Source organism: Tiliqua scincoides, chromosome 3 (genome assembly GCF_035046505.1).
Source record: "Tiliqua scincoides isolate rTilSci1 chromosome 3, rTilSci1.hap2, whole genome shotgun sequence".
Taxonomy (NCBI): domain Eukaryota; kingdom Metazoa; phylum Chordata; class Lepidosauria; order Squamata; family Scincidae; genus Tiliqua; species Tiliqua scincoides.
This window is the reverse complement of record NC_089823.1, coordinates 113,376,745-113,397,021: the sequence shown is the minus strand read 5'-3', so window position 1 is coordinate 113,397,021 and position 20,277 is coordinate 113,376,745. Positions and strand designations below refer to the sequence as shown.

The 20,277-nt window shown below is 43.1% G+C and overlaps 1 protein-coding gene across 1 annotated transcript in view; it reads right to left on the bottom strand.

Moving 5' to 3' along the window:
- MYCBP2 (MYC binding protein 2) overlaps positions 1–20,277 on the bottom strand; it is a 187,656-nt gene that overhangs the window by 150,127 nt on the left and 17,252 nt on the right. Inside the window, exons 2-9 of the mRNA XM_066618790.1 lie at positions 13,714–13,789; positions 11,304–11,519; positions 10,949–11,102; positions 6,791–6,987; positions 5,668–5,910; positions 5,369–5,440; positions 4,412–4,508; positions 1,356–1,429 (exon numbers count right to left, since the gene is read on the bottom strand). Of these exons, the coding sequence (XP_066474887.1) occupies positions 1,356–1,429; positions 4,412–4,508; positions 5,369–5,440; positions 5,668–5,910; positions 6,791–6,987; positions 10,949–11,102; positions 11,304–11,519; positions 13,714–13,789 (1,129 nt within the window). The remainder of the gene's footprint in view (positions 1–1,355; positions 1,430–4,411; positions 4,509–5,368; positions 5,441–5,667; positions 5,911–6,790; positions 6,988–10,948; positions 11,103–11,303; positions 11,520–13,713; positions 13,790–20,277) is intronic.

Here is a 20,277-nt window from a genome sequence, read left to right as displayed (position 1 = left end):
AATGGCTGAGGTTAGGTGATAATGCATCATACAAGCAGTACAATATAAACCAACATAGTCATAAGTGATCTTTAAGAGGGAAAAAAAATACATGCCTGGACATCATAAAATATAAAATCCTGTCAATAAAAAGTGCTAGGAAAAATCATATAAAAATAAAGGTTCATATTTTTTAAAATATTCTAGCTTTCCCAAATAACACAGGTATTCTGAGACAAACTGACTGAAATTAAGCCAGCCTTCAATATTTCTAATTCTGCTCTAAACAAGCAGTCACAAAGAAAACCAGATAAAAGCACTTTTGACAACCAAACAGGCAACAAACTCATCACAGGAAGCAAACCCTGATTCAGTCTTGAATTGAGGCAGTTCAATCCATCATTTCATTCATTAAGTGGAACAGTTCCCCCAGATTACACTTTGCTGAAATGAAATCTCCAGTATTACCACTGCACAGCCCTTTTAAAAGGATCAATAATGCAACTGACCTCGGCACAAGTTGAGCATCAAAAGTTATCTGCTCAATTTGTTTTCCAATTAATGAATCTCAGACCCTGTGTATATGGGGGAGGGGGGAGTGACTTGCATTTACAAAAGCAAGAGAAGGAGCTTAAGGGATAAGTTACACATTACATGTTATATGTAATATGTTTTTTCCCTCTTTTGTATTTACATCGTGTGCAGGAGGGGAGCCAAATGTGGAATATGGTACCTTTAGTACTTTCACCCTGCTATGGTTCTATTCAGGACAATGTACCAATCCCTCCTCCCGCACCCCCCCCCCATGTGTTCAAGTTCAAAACAGGAAAAAATAGCTGCTGAAAACAAATGGAACCTTTTGCCTAATGTAAACAAATCAAAAGGGGAATCTCAATCAGAAACATGGGTGGAGGTACCTTGTTCCCTCCCATGGCTTTGCTGCATTTCAGTTGCCATTTGCCCATTCTCCTTCCTCCTCACCTTGTTAAGAAACAAACATTACAAGCAATATGTACTTTAGCCCTGAATAAATATGTCGATGGCCAATAGCAGACCATATTCCACAGATTAACAAATTATTGTTGTAACAGCCATCAAGATCTATGTTAAAATCTCCCAGTTACCAAGAACAATAATAAACACATCTCATAAGCAATGAACTAAAGTCTACCACTTCATTTAGATTTAATTGGCCCCCATTGCAAAGCACACACCTGTAGCAACAATGCACAGATAAAGTGATCCTCCTCTCTATAAAAGAAATATTAGAAGGTATACCATATTCACAACCCTAGACAATAAATGAAGAATTGAGAGTAGCATTTAGATTTTAAACCATGATTTAAAAATACACAAAAAAGAACACCTATACTTACATCTTTAGATGCTGCTATCTGATTAATAAACTCTCCATCTGTGAAAAGGATATTCTGCCCCTCAGCCTGGCAATCTGCATAGACAAAAAAAAATGCTATATCAACTTACATTAAACGAATATTTTGCCTTCCATCTTTCCACAATGATTCAGAAGCAAATAGAAGGTCTATATAGAAAGGAAATATATAGGATAAAAGCAGAATGTAAATTCCATTTATATTAAGCAGTTGCAGCAAACAGTCTTCCGGGGCACCCTGCTTGAAAAATTTAGTGTGGCACAAGCTTTTGTAGGAACCGAAGTTTGGGAACCATTGGTTTAGAATACAAAAACAATAAGTGAAACAATCACCTACAAACATACAGTAAAATATATTAGCTGCGTGGTAAAACAGATTAACAGAACACAAGTATGAAAGCACTTTCCCAATCAGTAAGGAATAACCTTTGTCTACCAGGAAATAGATAAAACAAACAGTTACTCTTTAAAAATAAAGTCAAACAGAAGTAGAACAGGTGAATAGACTTCACAATCATTGGGAGGTAGAAAAGATTCTCCCCTGCCTTTAGCAAGGCCATACCCACATCCATGAGACTAAGGGCAACTGAAGCCACCAATATTCCTGGACTGGAGGGGACTGGAGGAAAACCACACACACACACACACACACACACACACACACACACACACCCCAATATTCAGCACTAAGTACTGCACAGCCAACAACATGCTGAGCTAACTGGCTATATGTCACCTTTAATAAAATGTGAAAGAGAAGGCAGTACCTTTCATCTTGTAAGAGTGCTAGAAAGCAGCATTTCCATAACACACACTCTCAGAACAGACCTCATTCTGTCATATAAAAGCTGCTGCCCCACTGTCAGTTACTTTGTATTCTAAAAAGTGAGTGAAGAGTTGCCAGAAACATTTATATCAGGGGTGCTCAATAGGTGGATCGCGATCTACCAGTAGATCGCGAGGCAAAATGAGTAGATCGCGGAGTGCCGACCCCCCCTTCAGGTGCCTCTAGGAGGAAAGCCGGGAGTAAGCCCCATTGTACTCAATGGGGCTTACTCCCAGGTAAGTGTGGCTAGGATTGCAGCCTCACAGCCTAATCCTAGGCATGTCTACTCAGGAGTAAGTCCTGTTATACTCAGTGGGGCTCAAGGTACACCAACATACATCATACACATAAATGTTATATGTTATGATGGCGCGAACATTGTAAAAAAAACTCTGGTAGATCTCCGGGCCTTGCTGGGTTTCAAAGTAGCTCTCGAGCCAAAAAAGTGTGAGCACCCCTGATTTATATAGTCTATAGCAGTGAGAGCGCCATTTCATACACACTCACTGCAGTGAAAATCCCTAATTATTCCCTATTTTTGCCATTTTCCCACCTGTTTTGGACCTTAGTAGCACCCTAGACGCTTCTGTGATGTCTTAGCATCCTGAAATTTTCTGATTATCTTTTCCCAACTGACTCGTTAACAAAGAGCCTGGCTCTGAGTCAAATCACTGGATCATGAAGCCAAACTGACTTCCAAGACTGGGAAATTCAGTAAACCAGGTGCCAACTCCCTGTACTCAATTCTATGGCTAAGACCTGGTTAACCACAAGCTATAAATAGCAAGGTCTCCCACATGCCCCTTTGCGCAAATGTTTTTAGGTTGGAAATTGGAAGTATCTGCGGCTTCATGCGGGGGCAGGGGGGCTCACCTACTAACTTTGCTGAAAGTGACCAGAACCAGGACCCTGGAATAGCATGAAATAAGTTGAAGAGGGATCATACACAGTTATCACACTAGGGTTTTTGTTTATTTTCCATTTGCCTTTCAGTATCCTAGCCAATTTCCCTTTCTCCATTTGGTAGTTGATCAGTGACTTGTCATTCATTCATTCATTCATTCATTCATTCTGCTTTTCAACAAAACAAGTGGCTAGAGAAAAAAACAAGCTAAATGGTCCCTTTTACCAAAAGGCCTCACAATCTAAAAAGATATAGAAGAAATACCAGCAAACAGCCACTAGAAAAGACATTGTGCAGAGGTAAAGAGGGACAATTTCTCCCTTCTGCCCAATATCAGAGGAGCACCACTTGAATTATCAGGCGTAATGCTAATACTGTCCTGTTTTGATTTTTCAGCCTTTTGATAAGACTCTTATACAGTTTACCTGCCTAATCTCAGCTCACTTATGAGGAGGCAGGTTGCCCCACCTACCAGACCATACAAGTTCCACTATTGGTTTGTTTTAATAGGACCCCCTATTAAATGCTTGATGCTATTGCCCACCTGACAGCAAGGCTTTCCTAAGGCAGCTTCCTCCTGTCTCAGCTCTCTAGTTTCAAGTAGTGGCAGCAACGACTCTCCTCAGTCTGATTTCAGTTCACCCAGAGAGAAAGAATAGAATGAAGCTGGAGCAGGGAGTGGAATGTCATTACTAACTGCAAGGCACTACACCCCATTTTGCCCTTCATTTTCCCTTACATTTGCACCTTGATAGAAAGGACTGGGAAACCGAATTATTTCTAGAAAGTTAATACATGGCCTTTGATATTTCCTTTTCATTTTTCACTGGTGAAAGCCAGCAGATTGCAACATCAATAATGTATTAAGTCCAATTACTTGGCATCTTAAATTGTGGAATTCACTTGAAAGAGATGCTCTAATTTGACATGGTAAATCAGTCAGGAATTAGAGATAGTCTCTTACTCAGGAATTTCTAATGACATACAGGGGGATCAAGTGTCCGCAGATCTGATATCTGCAGTTTCACTTAACCGCTGATCGGGTCCACAACCCCCTGAGCACCCCTTCCGGAGACAAGGGGAGTTCTGCTTCCCCTTGCCTCTGGAGGGTGCTCAGGGTGAGGAGGGGCATTCCTCTGTATCTGCAGATTCAGGTATCTGTGGGGGGTTCCGGAACGGAACCGCTATGGATACAGGAGCACACCTATATAGTAAATATTAAATTTTATATTTTTGATTGTCTTCGGAATAAGAAACCTTATTATAAGCAGCATTCATGTTCCCAAGGGAGCCAATTCGATTCCCATACCTGGTAAAGTTACTGTGCCATCTTGCTCCAAAGATTCAGGATTTATTCTTATGGCTGTCATGCCATGATTGTTCACATCTCTATATAACAAGTAACCCTGTTAAAAATATCAAAGAATGATCATGCAAGTTTCAGAACTATGTCCACAGTACTACAACTTGATACCATTTTCATTTTATCTTGTTTATCTGTTTTGAAACTGCCTTAAATTTGTTCATCTGATCTTGGCGTGTATATTCAGACCCACATAATAAACTGACTGCTTGATAAATGAGTCTCAAAACAACTGAATGCATTGTTAACACTCACCATGGTACCGTAACATCCAATTCACGTCAATGTAATCTTTGAATAAGATGTCATTATGACAACAGTTCAGTTCTGAGTGCAGCTATATAAAGACTAATACATTTCTTACAACGTTAGAACCATTTCTGAGTGTATTTCCCCTGTTTACTCCTATGAATCTTACAAGCAGCCATCAGCAACATTTACATTCTGTCCTCCATGCAGAGTAGCTATGAAGTTCAATGCCAAACATATGGTATGACATCCAACAGCTATCAACCATAGTGAGTGAAATTCGAGGCCAAAAAATCTAGTTCTTTGTTGTTTTCCCATGATCAGCAGCCGCACATGTTCATGCACATTATCAGCAGGTTAGGATATAGACCATGGAGGTCAAAAATTCCTCTCTTGATATACAGTCACAGAACAGCACTTTAAGACTGCTCCCCATTTCCACTCATTGAGCATAATTCTATTATGAGTTAGTCTCCACGTATGCCTTTTTTTGGGAAAAAGCGTTACATTATAGAAGTAAAACTCAGAGATATTACCTTCCTTTCTATTTACCCAAAAGAAATGTTAACAAATTATGCAATGTTTTATCCAAATTTAGCCCAGATAATGGGTTGGTTTGATTTCATACCAATTTGTAGAGTTGCCTTCTCTTACCTGAGCATAACCCAACCAAGACTTTTTTTCTTTTCTGTTTTTGATCCGAGACGTGGAATTGTATATGTGACCCTGCAATACAGCAAAACAGTTAAATCCGACAATTATTAAAATTGGCAATTTTTAAACCAATGATATGAAATGCAAAACAGTGAAAATTTGGCTGGCAACCCTCACACAGATGTTAACCGATATATCTTCTGATTTACGAGTACTCGTATTAAGTACTGCTACAACAGTAAAATTATTCTAAAAACATTTGTATACAACTAATGGTCCAAGAGAAAAATCTATATTACCCTAACTGTTCCACTGTATCCAGAACCGATTTTGTAGAGTCCATCTTTGCATAATAAATATAGGAAATAACCATCACTCTGAAGAAGACACTGATCATCATCATCCACAGAAATTTCCTTTAATGACCACTTGTGCATAAGTGCGGCTTTCTTAATTCCATTGCTAAACCAATCTTGAATTTGTATTTTGCCCACCAAAACCGCCTGCACACTTCTCTGGAGGGAATTTAAGATAGTTGGCACCTAAATGAAGAAAACATTGTATCATTGTCAGTTATTAGAAACGTTAGCTCAACAATTCTGAGGAAAAAATAGATCGCTCTAAGTTATTTGTAACCAATTGATTCAGTGTGAATGACAAAATGATGAGCACATTATACTATAAGTATTTTGCTTGCTGTAAGATTTATTTATTTCCAGTGGTGCATGCTTAGAAGATTTTGATTACACATACACACAATTTCTAAGGTCCCTTTACAGTCAGAAAGCTTCTTAGAGAGCTATGGATGTTGTAATTAGTACTGACACCTGGATACAAAAGTGCCTAGCACTTCTTGTTTTTGTAATATCTGAAGGGGAATTCATTATGACAAATATATATATATAGGCTTCAGATGTACCTATAGGGTGCACATTTACCTTACATGGATTTCCCGTAGATATTACAGAAGAAGCACAAAAATCACAACCACAAGGTATTTACATTTTGTTAGCTGTTCTCAAGGTGTCCCTATTTACTACAGCAGGGATACAAAGCAGCTAGCTGTGAGATGTTTGATTTTTTTCCTTTGAGCAACAGACCCCCTATGCCAAATCAAACTGCTTCTTTTCCCAATTTTAAAAGTGCTTTATTGTTCAAGAAGCACAACTCCAAAGCTTCCTTGTGTACATGAAAATATATATAGCCAAAATTTCACACCTGCTAACTAAGCTATCTCATTCTGAGTAGTTACAAAATAGGAAATAGGATAGTAACATGCCAATTTTACGGAGGGGGGAATCTATCAGCTTCATAGAAAGGACAAACTACATTTGGGTCAATTGCATAACATTTCTAAGGCAACCCATAGCATTCACATTGACCATCTTTCATTCTAGAGGCGGAGTAGTTTTATCAAAACACCTGGATTGTTTGACAAGCATGGCTCCCATTGTTGGTAAGGATAGCAGAGATTGCCTGAAGTGTTCTTCCAGTTTCTCCCCATGCAGCCACCAGACTGAAGAGGCAAGCGCATGAAAGTGCAGTCAAAGACTGACCAGTACTGTCATTCATTCCAGTACTCCGAACAGTTATTTCTAGAAGAAGCTGGAACAGAGATTCTGAAGATAAAACAAAAGGTTACTGACACAAAGTAGGGGTTGTCAACATGCAGCAAAAATCACCTAACAGGCTGAAGAAATACCAGCAATATAAGACAAGATAATTGCTTTCTTCATGTGGGGAGGAAATCACCGACTGCCAAAAATGCATGCTGGTAACAATACTGGTAATTGACTCTGTGCCCAATAAGGATTACTGAGAGCTATTTATTTGTTAATTAATATAATTAATTTCAAACTGAAATATTTTCAAGGAATAAATAAATATCTACATGACATCGTAAAGAATCCTTGGTTTCACAAGAAATACATTGTTCCACAACTGTTCACACCAAAACCTTAGATTTAGATTTTAGTTTGTGAGCCCTTTTGGGACAGGGAGCCATTTAGTTATTTGATTTTTCTCTGTAAACCACTTTGTGAACTTTTAGTTGAAGAGCGGTATATAAATACTGTTAATAATAACAACAACAACAACCACCACCACCACCTTAGGAAGATTCAATGGATTTCATTTCAAATCATTTTTCAATTCATTTTTTCATAATTCAATTAGTTTCCAAAACAGACCGTCATGGAAAATTGCAGGGGCTTCTTCCCCGGATAGAAAAAATAGAATCTTGCCATTTATTCTAAGCACAGAAATGGCCCCTATGATCCTCCAAGCTCCCACTCCACACTTGCCCATTCGTTGAGTGTTTATTTACAATATTTAACTGGTTCCAAAAATGTCTGCACTGGCTCTTGGGCACCTTCTTAAAATCCTGATTCAAAAGCTGATTTTTTAGAGGTCTGAGGATTTACCAGGGGAGAGGGACACATATCCACAGATCCATATCTGCAGATTCACTTATCCACAGATACGGGATCCCCGTGCCCCCCTATGTGCACCCATTAGTGCAATTTTAAGACTTACCCAGGTGAAGATGCTAATAAGCTCAGGGGATGTCCCCGGTATCCACGGATTCCCATTATATGTGGATACTGAGACATGCCTGTATGTTGGTGAATATATGATTGAGAATGTATACATTGAGTTAGGGCACAATCCTAACCAACTTTCCAGTGCTGATGCAGCCATACCAACAGGGCATGCACTGCATCCTGCAGTGGGGGGGGGAGGGGTCAGTCACAGATGCCTCCTCAATGTCAGGGAATATTTGTTCCCTTACTCGGTGGTGCATTATGGCCACGTTGGCTCTGGAAAATTGGTTAGGATTGGGCCCACAGAATATTAAACTATGTGCATAACAAACACTTAATCTGACCCTGTGTATATGCATCTTTTCCAACTCAGTGACAGCTGGGGTAAAGAGAACAGATTGAGGCTATAAGGTGGAGCGGAAAGCCTTTCAATGTTGCCTCACACTTGGCTGTGGATAATAGTTGTATCATAGTAACTCAAGTCTCATCTCTAACCATTCATTCAAATGCCACTGATGACCTAGAATTCATGCTTGGACAAGTAGTTGCTCTGGCAGTGGTAGCTTTAACAGGTCTTGAAGCACTGACAGCCAGTGGCGTAGCTAAGGGGGTGAAGGGGGTAGCAGATGCATGAGCCTACAGCTGCTGGAAGGGCAACATCAGGTGCTGGGGGGCAACAACTCCCATGCGCGACTTGGACTATGGGGCAACAGTTGTCCGCTGTATAGCTGCGTGCAGCCGAGTATAAATCGCACATGTGGCAACAGACTACACTGTTGCCCTCCCTCCAGCAGCCTCTAGCAGCTGGGAGGGAGCAGGGATGCCCCGCAGAGCGGGGTTGGGAAAGCCCCGTCTGGGCTGCCCTCACTTGGGCGGGAAGGGAAAGTAAAGGGGGTGTGGGGCAGGCTACCCGCCCATCCACCCTTAGCAGAGCTGGGAAGGCAGTTGAGGCTGCAACGGCAGGCAGAAGCTGAGCAGGGAAAGTTCCCGGCAAGAAGAGCCAGCTCCGCTTCGCCTCAGACCTTGGCAGGGCTGGAGGAGATCTTTGTGGGCCACCTCAGTGCCAGCACCGCAGCCCCTGCACCCAAGAACCAACAGCCGCCCCACCAAGGCCTGCGGGCACTGAGGCAAGGGAGCTTCCTCTATGGGGCTGCAAACTGCCTCCACCTCGCTCCTTGCAGCAGCGGAAGAAGGGGGAGACGCATCGCTGCCTGCCGCCCCATTCTGCATGAATGTACTCAGAGTCAATCCTAGGCACTTCTACTCAGAAGTAAGTCCCCTTAGAGTCAGTGGGGCTTACTCCCAGAAAAGTGTGGACAGGATGGGAGCCTCAGAGCCCCATCTTCTTCATGTCTACTCAGAAGTGAATCCCATTAGAGTCAATGGGGCTTACTCCTAGGTAAGTGTAGATAGGATTGGGGCCTCAGTCAGGCACAGCTTCCTCCCACCTGCCTGCCCCCAGTCCTCCTCCCGACTCAGCCACTGTGAGCCAGTAAGCCTCCACAGTCTCCTCTCCCTCCCCCTCCACAAGGCAGCTGGGGGACTCCAGCTCTGCCTGCCAAACAAAACAGTTGCCTGGCGGGGGAGGGCATGCCCCGACTTCCCCTCACACATAGGCAGGGCCTGCCTCAGACAGACACTAGTAGGGGCTGAGTGCTAGGGGAGGTGCTGTTGCTTGGGGAACGTTGCACATTTTTTATTTCTCACTTTTTGAAAAAGCGGGTATGAAATCAAAACCCGGAAGTGATGTCACTTCCAGGGCATCATTTTGCACTCTGCACCAGGCAACAGGATCATTAGCTACACCACTGCTGACAGCTTCCTCAGCAACTAGTTCCTGCTGATCATCAGTTTTTTTTCTTTTTTCAGACTGGATAAGTGATTCTATGAGACAATGTAGAAACATTTCCTACCCACTCCAAAGGGGAAAAACACAGCAACCAGCAGGAGCCAACTGCCAAAAATGCTATAGACACTGCTAAGGCTGCTGCTGCCTGCAAAAGCACAATAAAAAATTAAAGAAAAAAAGCTCCCCTAGCCTCCAGAGCAGGGGTGCTCAATAGGTAGATCGCGATCTACCGGTAGATTGCGAGGCAAAATGAGTAGATCGCGGAGTGCCGACCCCCCCCTTCAGGTGCCTCTGGGAGGAAACGCCGGGAGTAAGGCCCACTGTACTCAATGGGGCTTATTCCCAGGTAAGTGTGGCTAGGATTGCAGCCTCACAGCCTAATCCTAGGCATGTCTACTCAGGAGTAAGTCCTGTTATACTCAGGGGGCTCAAGGTACACCAACATACATTGTACACATAAATGTTATATGTTATGATGGCGCGAACATTGTAAAAAAAACTCTGGTAGATCTCCGGGCCTTGCTGGGTTTCAAAGTAGCTCTCGAGACAAAAAAGTGTGAGCACCCCTGCTCCAGAGGGTCCTCTGAGCCCAGCCAAGGCTGCGTGCATGTCTGTTCGCAGCCTCTGCTGGGCTCAGACTGAGCCTTACAGCAAAAAAACCAACTTCCAGTTTTCTTCATAAAACCGGAAGCGACATTTTTAATGCCTTAAAAACCATTAGGAGGCCTTAGGGAAGCCACTGAGGGCTTCTCCAGGCCTCCTAATGCCTTTTAAGGCATTAAAAAGTCACTTCTGGTTTTACAAAAAGAAAACAAAAGTCACTTTTTTTTACTGTAGGGCTCAATCTGAGCCTGGCAGAGACTTGGTATGGACAAGCATGGTTTCTGCTGGGCTCAGAGGATCCTCCGGACACAAGGGGAGCAGAGCTTCCTTCGCCTACAAAGGGTGGGGGGGGCGTTCCCTGGTATCCACGATTTCCGGTAACTGTGGGGGGTTCTGGAAAGGAACCCCCATGGATACCAGGGCACGCCTGTACTACTGTCAACAGAGGATTCTGAAGAGATTTCTATTCCAGCAAGTATATTTGCTGTGAGATGCAAAGTATGCTTCCCATAATTTGTAATATTTTTAACATCTGTCCTGCTTTAGAAAAAAATAAAAGATGACTTAACATTTCAGAAACATTACCTAGAACCTCAGGAGGTTCTGACTGGAGACCTTCCGGTTGCTGGCCCTGAAGCACATTAAGAAGAGCTTGCAGACTTCTCAGACAGAGCGACGGATGAGAAAATCTTGTTTCCTTGATAAGCTCAAAAACTTCACACAGCCCAACTTCAATGATCTAAAAACAGAAACAATGCAGTAAATCCTATTACATAAAGATGCTTCAAGTTCTGTTTTATAACCGCTTAGTGAACTTTTTGTTAAAAAGTGGTATATAAATACTGTTATCAATAAAAATAATAATAATAATGAATAAAGCATGTCAAAAAGTATTATGCCAATAACATGGCAGCTTGAAAGACTGCCCAGGTTTACTTGCCTTTGGAAGCTTGATAGGGGGCTCTTTTGCCTCCTCCTCTTCATCACTGTCTGAATCACCACTTTGCACGGTATTTTTGGAAGCCAAAGCTACAGAGGTTTCCCTTTTTTGCCACTCTAGAACACAATGCCGCACGTTGCAGTAGACATTGAAAGCTGAAGGGTTGCTGTGAAGCTTGATATCAGGTATGGATACCATGCCATCCAGGTTTTCAGCCTGATTTTTAAAAAGGCCAAGAAACTTCCTTGTAGTCAACAGTTTGGTTAAATCTTATTATACTAAATATCAGACACAGGTATTTATCAAAACTACATTCTTTTAAAAAATTGTATCTTTGCTAACAGGCCATGTAATTAAAAAAACTCAAAGGAAAATGAGAGAGAGAGAGACAGGGAGATCAAATCTACAGTTGAGAGTAATTACAACCTTCAGGGAACAGAAGTCAAGGGTGTAAAAGGGAGGTTACCAAACACTGCTGCAAAACATATGCCCTTGGAGGGAGTCTGGACAAACACAACTGAAAAAACCATTTCTTATTTAGCCTCCCTACAGGAATAGCTTATGAATTAACTGACACAAAGATGCCAAGCTGCAACACAGTATGAGTTCACTCATTAAACTGATTTCACAGATGATTTCTCCAGGACCATGGTACCAAAAACACTTGTGTCAAAGAGCTGCAACCACTTTTAATTAAAGGCAGAAAGGATGCCCACCTGCTACAGCGGCCAACACATCCCCCCCCCCCCACAACTCTGGTACCATGAGGCCTGCAAGTGTAAAGATGCACTTTTCAAAACTGTTAGAAGCTTCACATTTTGCCTGGCAAATTCATTTTCTGCGGCTATAGGATTCATTGCAGTTAAAATGACTAACATGAAGAGCAAATACATATCCTAAACATAGCTGGGCACATACCAAGGAGATCCAACTGGCTGGAGCTTCCTAGTATATGTCCAACTGTATGTTAAGACATGAGTGGTGATGCTTATTGTGTGAAACTGATGTAATATAGTGGCTAAGACTCTGACAGCACAATCCTATGTATGTCCACCCTGAAGTAAATTTCACTGTGTTCAAGGGGACTTAGAGCCCAATTCTAGTGCCGATGCTGGGCTCCAGGTATTGTAAACATGCTATAAAGCATGTTTACAGCACAATAGGAAGCAACAGCATTGGCAGTGGGCCCAGAGCTGGGTGGAGGACACTGCGTGGCAGCCCGAGGACAGTAAGGCAGTCAAGCAGCAATGCAGCTGCTCAGGTTGGGGGGGGGTGGAATGGAAGGAGGGGCCAGGGTGGGAGGGACCGGCGGAGCTCTATTCCACCAGATCCTATCCTCTGTGTTGTGCTGAGAACATGGAGGTTCTCAAGTCTGTGCCAAGAAAACAGCCAGCACAGACATGAGAAGCCCCACTGCATGACCTGGGGGATGAAAGTCCCCTTCGCCCAAAGAGACCTCCGGTAACTTCCTCAAACCCACAGGATACAGCAGTCAGTATTTTGGTGCCACTGTTCCTCCGGGTGCCAAGAAGCTTAGGATTGGGCTGCCTGCTCAGGTAAGTTTATTAAGATTGCAGCCTGAACTACTAATTATGATTTGACTCTCACTTCTAACACTGACAAGGACTTGAAAAGTATTGACTGTTGGTTTGTACCATATGGAGTGCCAGTCTGGAGATTCCCCTCCCCCAACTTTCGAGTGATTTTTCAGAGGTGCAGATGCCTGTGACTGGGAGATGGATACTGTAAAACACATTTGTACCAGCAGAACAGAAGAGTCGCAGCACTTTGGATCCCAAGGTTAAGTTATTTCCATCACAATGTTATTTGATACTCATTGTTCATTAGATGGTTAGTGTATTTTCCTTGCTTTTTCAATGTGTTATTGTAAACAGCTTTCAGTGTCATTGAGACAAAAAAGCAGCATACAAATTCAGGCTGATGCAAAATTTGATTGACTACTTAGGTTAGATTACAAAGACTTACTTACTTGAGCTGGTTTAACTAGCCAAAGTTAAAACACTAGACAGATGCAGTATTTGTCAGTTTTATTTACAATCTTACAGTCAACTTCTGCTAAATTGTGAATGTACTAAGCATATTGCAACCAACACAGACCCTTACAATGGAACAACACAAAACTCTAGTCTAGATAAAAGAGTTACTTTGAACAGAGTAAAAAGTTCAGAGAACTTAGTCACACATAGTATAAATGTCAGATAATTCATTTCACTGGAAATCCCTCTAAAAATTATTAAAATTTAAATATAAAAAATGAAATGTACAGAACCTTGAGTTTCTTCAGGCCATGACTATTAAACAGATATTAGTGCTTTCTTTCAATTTGCAATAGGTTCTCTAGATGAAATAGTTAAATATGATCTGGACAAAGAGACAAACAGAAATTTACCTTGTTCCGTGTTTTTATTTTTAATTTACTCTTCTGCTTTCTTTTTAGCTTCTTCTTGCTTAAAATTTTTTTACACCTGTGTAAAATAAATAAATAACAATTATTTCATAAATTATAAAAGAACATTTGATTCAGATCCCAATCCTGAGCTCTGCGCACTTGCCCTATGCCGGTGCCAAGTGTCACAAACATGCCATAAGGCACACCCGTGACACTCAGCAACAGGTCAGTGCTGGCACCAGTTCGGCGCCAGTTCGTGTTGAGCCAGTGCAAGCCGGAGGCTCGCTGCATGGAGCAAGGGACAAGTTCTAGGCGGCACAGAAGTTAGAGGTTAGTCGTGGTGGGGTGAGGCACTCTGGGACAGGGAGGGAGCAGGGCAGGAGAGAAGCAGGACCAGGGGAACTCTGTTCTTCCAGATCCAGAACCCCACACTGGGCTTTCAGGGGGGCTTCTCAACTCTGCGCTGGCAGAACAGCCAGCACAGACTTGAGTGCGAGACTTGGGCCTTTTCCTGGGGGAAGGAGACAAGGAGACTCCAGCAGCTGCCCAAAGCCCACAGGATACAGCAGTAGCCATTTTGGCACTGCTGCTCCTCTGGGTGCCAGGCAGCTGAGGGTTGGGTTGTTAGTGGTCTTTAGACTCCATTTATCCAGGCAAAGCAGAAATCAAACTAAATTATCACATATCTATCTTTAAACTATGAAAAACAGCCACAAGATATTAAACTACAAGGGTGTGTTCAGTAAGCATATTACTTCCTCAAGAAGGGATTTGCATGGTAAAACTTGATGTAGTGTTATCCATTATAAACAAGGTTATGCAACTAAAAAGATTCTATTGACCTTCAAATATTTATATAACCCATCTCCATTGAAGTCTCTCATCATTTTATTAAACAGTAAGACATTATCATAATTTCTGGTGTATGTTCAATAGCCTGCATGAATGTTAACTTGAAAACTGGTTTTCAGTTCATTTAGAAAACGTTATTCAAAATTCATTTTATCATCTCAACTTCTTAGAACCACCAAATATATGGCAGTCGTTAAGACAGCAAATAAGGTCACACACTAGTTCCATACATGCAGCAAAAAAACTAACACCTCTCTCTCTCTCTCTCTCTCTCTCTCTTCAGGGGCTTATATTTTCTCTAAGAATAATACGGTAAATTCCTGTATGAACTCGTAGTGAAGGAACTGATGAGAAATCATCCATTATAACTGAAAAAAGTTTAGATTATGTACCTGCCTTCTAATATGAAGTTTAAATACATTAGTATATTGCCAACATTTCAAATTAAATGCTTTTTAAAGAAGTTTTCACATGAACTAGTTTGACATATAATACTCATTTTTATAAGAAACACTTTTAAGATTTCTGTTCTCATTAGAATAAGCAAAGCCAAAACAGTCTCCCAAAACCAATGAAGAGCCTAGTTGATTAATCTAGCAATTAAGTTTTGCAAACCTATTCAGTACTTGCTTCTGTGATATTCCTTATTAGAATTAATGCAACCATCAGCAAAATTCCACAGTTCAACCGCACACACACTGCAGGCAGTAGGGCCACCAACTGCTGAAAGATCTATCCAAGTCACAGTACTGTTCCCCTTCTGGTCCATAAGCAATTATTTTTTTACCCTCTCCCATACAACATGAAAAAAAGGAGCTGCATGGAATGTCCAGGTTGCATTAACACCTAAGAATGCTCATGAGACTTGAAAAGGCAGGTGTAGGATTCTAGAGCAGCACATGTAGAATTCTAGAGAAGCACAACTTGAGGGAAGGATTTCTATCAAAGGCCAGAGTAAGCAAAAGAATGGTGTGCTAGGAAGTGCTAGGTGGTAAGTTCACAGAGAAGAACTTCCCAGTCACCCATAAGAGTCTCCATGAAGTATGAGAAAAATCCTCTTCACTGTAATACAAAAGGAATTCATACGGCTCTACCTTCACACACCCAGTTAGACCAACACTGCATTTCTCTCCATTCCATTCCAATATTCCCTCTTATTCTATACAGTACATCTTTCCCAGAAAGGGGGGAGGGGATGTTTCTGACTTGCAGGTGACACTCACCCATCTACACCAGGAGTAAGTTAACACAGAATAAGGGTCTCACAAGCAACAGAGAGAAGGGGGGGGAATGTTTCTGACTTCAGGAGTCATTCAAGCAACTCATTTCTCTCCTTCAGCACCTGCCCACCCCTTCCTACACATACCCAAGCAGCACATTCAAGCTGCCCATGATTTCTCACCCCCAGTCAAAGTGCTGCCTCAGCTGTAGCCTCCCAAACCCAGTGTGTTTGCCGGATGGGCACAGCTTCTGCAGAATTCTAACGTAAGAGCAGGAACTCTGCAGGACCAGCCATCCCCTCACTGCTGCAGTGACAAGCAGTCGCATCCGACCTGCAAGAACTCTGGCAGGTCTCCAGCAGGGTGAGTGCCTGCTGGAGATGTGGGGCTCTCTGGGGGATGGACTAAGGGTCCCCAAGGGCCGCAAATAGCCCATGGGCCTGGGTTTAGGCAGCCCTGCTCTAAGCTTTCAGTTTAGCATCAAGTTTTCATGTAGCAGAAATGTAATTCCAATTTCTGATTTCACTTTTTACAAACTATAGAACAGTTCAGTTTTGGGAAAGGATCATGGTACAAGAAACAAAATAGAGGTAGTTATCTGCGAGGGATCTGCATGGTCTTGATGGTCATCAGAATGACCTCAGGAGGTTCTAGAAGGGTACTTCCGGTTTTCAACTGAAAACCAGAAGTGCCCTTCTGGGACCTCTGGAGTTTCTTCTCTTAAGGTCTCAGAAAAACCCCTGGAGATGACCAGAGTACAGCTCCAGTCACCTTCAAGGTTTCAGGTTGAGTCAAATCTGGCAAATCCGGATAAGACAGAGGCTCTCCTGGTTCGGAAATCCTCGATGCAGGTGCTGGATTATCGGCTTGTTCTGAATGGGGTTGCACTCCCTCTGAAGGAGCAGGTTCACAGCTTGGGGGTCCTCCTGGACTCGCAGCTGCTCCTGGATTCCCAGGTGGCGGCTGTGGCTAGGGGGGCCTTCGCTCAGCTTCGGCTGGTGCACCAGCTGCGGCCGTACTTGGATCATGCAGACCTGGCCACGGTGATCCATGCCACGGTGACATCGAGGTTAGATTATTGTAATGCGCTCTATGTGGGGCTGCCCCTGAAGACGGTCCGGAAACTGCAATTAGTGTAGAATGTGGCAGCCCGTGTGGTCACTGGAGCTAGGCGGTTTGACTGTCGGTCCGCTTCTCCGGGGGCTACATTGGCTGCCCATTCGTTTCCGGGCCCAATTCAAGGTGCTGGTTTTGACCTATAAAGCCCTATACTGCTCTGGGCCAGGATATCTTAGAGACCGCCTGTGTATTGGCAACCTTCAGTCTCGAAAGACTATGGTATCGCGCTCTGAAAGGTGGTTCTGGCACAGCGTCTAGTGTGGCTGAAAAGGCCAATCCGGGAGTGACAATCCCTTCCACACCGGGAGCAAGTGCATTCTGTCCCTGGTCTGTCTCCCTGGCTATGGGCCTTCCTTCTTTGCCTCTTAGCCTCAGACTGTTGGCAAAGTGTCTCTTCAAACTGGGAAAGGCCATGCTGCACAGCCTGCCTCCAAGCGGGCCGCTCAGAGGCCAGGGTTTCCCACTTGTTGAGGTCCATCCCTAAGGCCTTCAGATCCCTCTTGCAGATGTCCTTGTATCGCAGCTGTGGTCTACCTGTAGGGCGCTTTCCTTGCACGAGTTCTCCATAGAGGAGATCCTTTGGGATCCGGCCATCATCCATTCTCACGACATGACCAAGCCAACGCAGGCGTCTCTGTTTCAGCAGTGAATACATGCTAGGGATTCCAGCACGTTCCAGGACTGTGTTGTTTGGAACTTTGTCCTGCCAGGTGATGCCGAGGATGCGTCGGAGGCAGCGCATGTGGAAAGCGCTCAGTTTCCTCTCCTGTTGTGAGCGAAGAGTCCATGACTCGCTGCAGTACAGAAGTGTACTCAGGACGCAAGCTCTGTAGACCTGGATCTTGGTATGTTCCGTCAGCTTCTTGTTGGACCAGACTCTCTTTGTGAGTCTGGAAAACGTGGTAGCTGCTTTACCGATGCGCTTGTTTAGCTCGGTATCGAGAGAATGAGTGTCGGAGATCGTTGAGCCAAGGTACACAAAGTCATGGACAACCTCCAGTTCATGCTCAGAGATTGTAATGCAGGGAGATGAGTCCACATCCTGAACCATGACCTGTGTTTTCTTCAGGCTGATTGTCAGTCCAAAATCTTGGCAGGCCTTGCTAAAACGATCCATGAGCTGCTGGAGATCTTTGGCAGAGTGGGTAGTGACAGCTGCATCGTCGGCAAAGAGGAAGTCACGCAGACATTTCAGCTGGACTTTGGATTTTGCTCTCAGTCTGGGGAGGTTGAAGAGCTTTCCGTCTGATCTGGTCCGGAGATAGATGCCTTCTGTTGCAGTTCCAAAGGCCTGCTTCAGCAGGACAGCGAAGAAAATCCCAAACAAGGTTGGTGCAAGAACACAGCCCTGCTTCACTCCGCTTCGGATGTCAAAAGGGTCTGATGTGGAGCCATCGAAGACAACAGTGCCCTTCATGTCCTTGTGGAAAGATCTGATGATGCTGAGGAGCCTGGGTGGACATCCAATCTTGGGGAGAATCTTGAAGAGGCCGTCTCTGCTGACCAGGTCGAAAGCCTTTGTGAGATCTATGAAGGCTATAAAGAGTGGCTGTCGTTGTTCCCTGCATTTCTCCTACTCCCGTACAATCTGGCTCGCCCTCTCAGGTCATCAGAGAAGGCCTTTTTACAAGTGCCGCCACCCAAGGAGGTCCAGGGGGCGGCTGCAAGAAATAGGGCCTTCTCGGTAGTGGCACCAACATTATGGAACTCCCTTCCCCTTGACTTGAGAATGGTTCCCTCCCTTGAGAGTTTCCGGCGAGGCCTGAAGACACTGCTGTTTACACAAGCCTTCTGATTCTTTGGCCTTTTTAACATTTTTTACACATTTTGTAGTTTTTACAGGCCTGATTCCTCTGTGACTTGCTCTTTTGTACTCTTTTTATTCTGTCTTTTAATCTGATTACTGTTTTTTTAAGGTCTCTGTTAATGTATTTTTAATGTTTTTATCTGCTATTTGTCTTAATTTATGTTTTTAAATGTGTGTGTGTTTTTTTTTACATGTTGTTAGCCGCCCTGGGTCCCTTTAGGGAGAAGGGCGGGATATAAATAAAGTTTATTATTATTTATTATTATTAATGTGCATGTGAAGGATCCATGTTGAGCCAGATCTTCGGAAACAAAATCCATGGATAAACAGGCTCCAGCTGTACCTGTATTGTAAAAAGCGGAAATGGAAAAGGTGCAAAAGATTATTACTGGGCTGGGGCACCTTCCTTATGAGGAAAATCTATGGCGTTTGGGCCTCTTCAGCCTAGAAAAGAGGTGCCTGAGGGGGACATGATTGAGACACAAAATTATGCACAGGAAGGATAAAGTGGATAGAGAAATGCTCTTTACACTCTCTTTACATAACACCAGAACCATGGGACATCCACTAAAATTGAGTGTTGAGAGAGTTAGGACAGACAAAAGAAAATATTTCTTTACTTAGCGTGTGGATGGTCTGTGGAACTTCTTGCCGCAGGATGTGGTGACGGCATCTGGCCTGGATGCCTTTAAAAGGGGATTGGACAAGTTTCTGGAGGAAAAAATCCATTACAGGTTTACAAGCCATGATGTGTATGTGCAACCTCCTGATTTTAGAAATGGACTATGTATCAGAATGCTGGATGCAAGGGAGGGCACCAGGATGCAGGTCTCTTGTTATCTGGTGTGCTCCCTGGGGCATTTGGTGGGCCGCTGTGAGATACAGGAAGCTGGACTAGATGGGCCTATGGCCTGATCCAGGGAGCTGTTCTTATGTTCTTAAAGTGGTCATTCAAAATGAATGCTAATCGCTCAAAATAGCTTTAAGCCAATTCACATAGAACTATCATAGCATTATGTTATAAAAATCTGACTTTTGTAGTGGTATTCTGATTTTTGCGGTGGCATTTGTGGCTGACTTTTGTGGTGGTATCTTCTATCCTTGTGAACACTCTGGCACATCTTACGTTTAAAAACACACAGAGAGAATATCAGCTTCTCATGCTAAAGTTTGTTTGTACAGAGTGGCGGACTGATCACACACACACAACTGTGAGTAAATAGAGTAATTCAGTAGTTCCCAAACTTTTTTTTTCTTCCATTTATTTATAATGCAGGAAAGGGGAAAGAAAAAAGTTAGATTACCTTTATTGGCATGTACATCACAACAATACATGGATTAAAAATCAATATTTACATAAAATCAAAAGATGGCTCCATGATTCATAATTATATAGCACACACTCAAAAAAGATCCAGCAGTCGATAATGCCCCCATAAGCTAGTCTCATACAGGGCTAAACTTCCTGTCTCATTTCCTGGGTACTTATGACTGCAGTGATAAAGCAGGAGATGTTAACATGAGTTTCTCCCTCCTCTGCTGACAAAAGTGCTTGCAGCACATCTG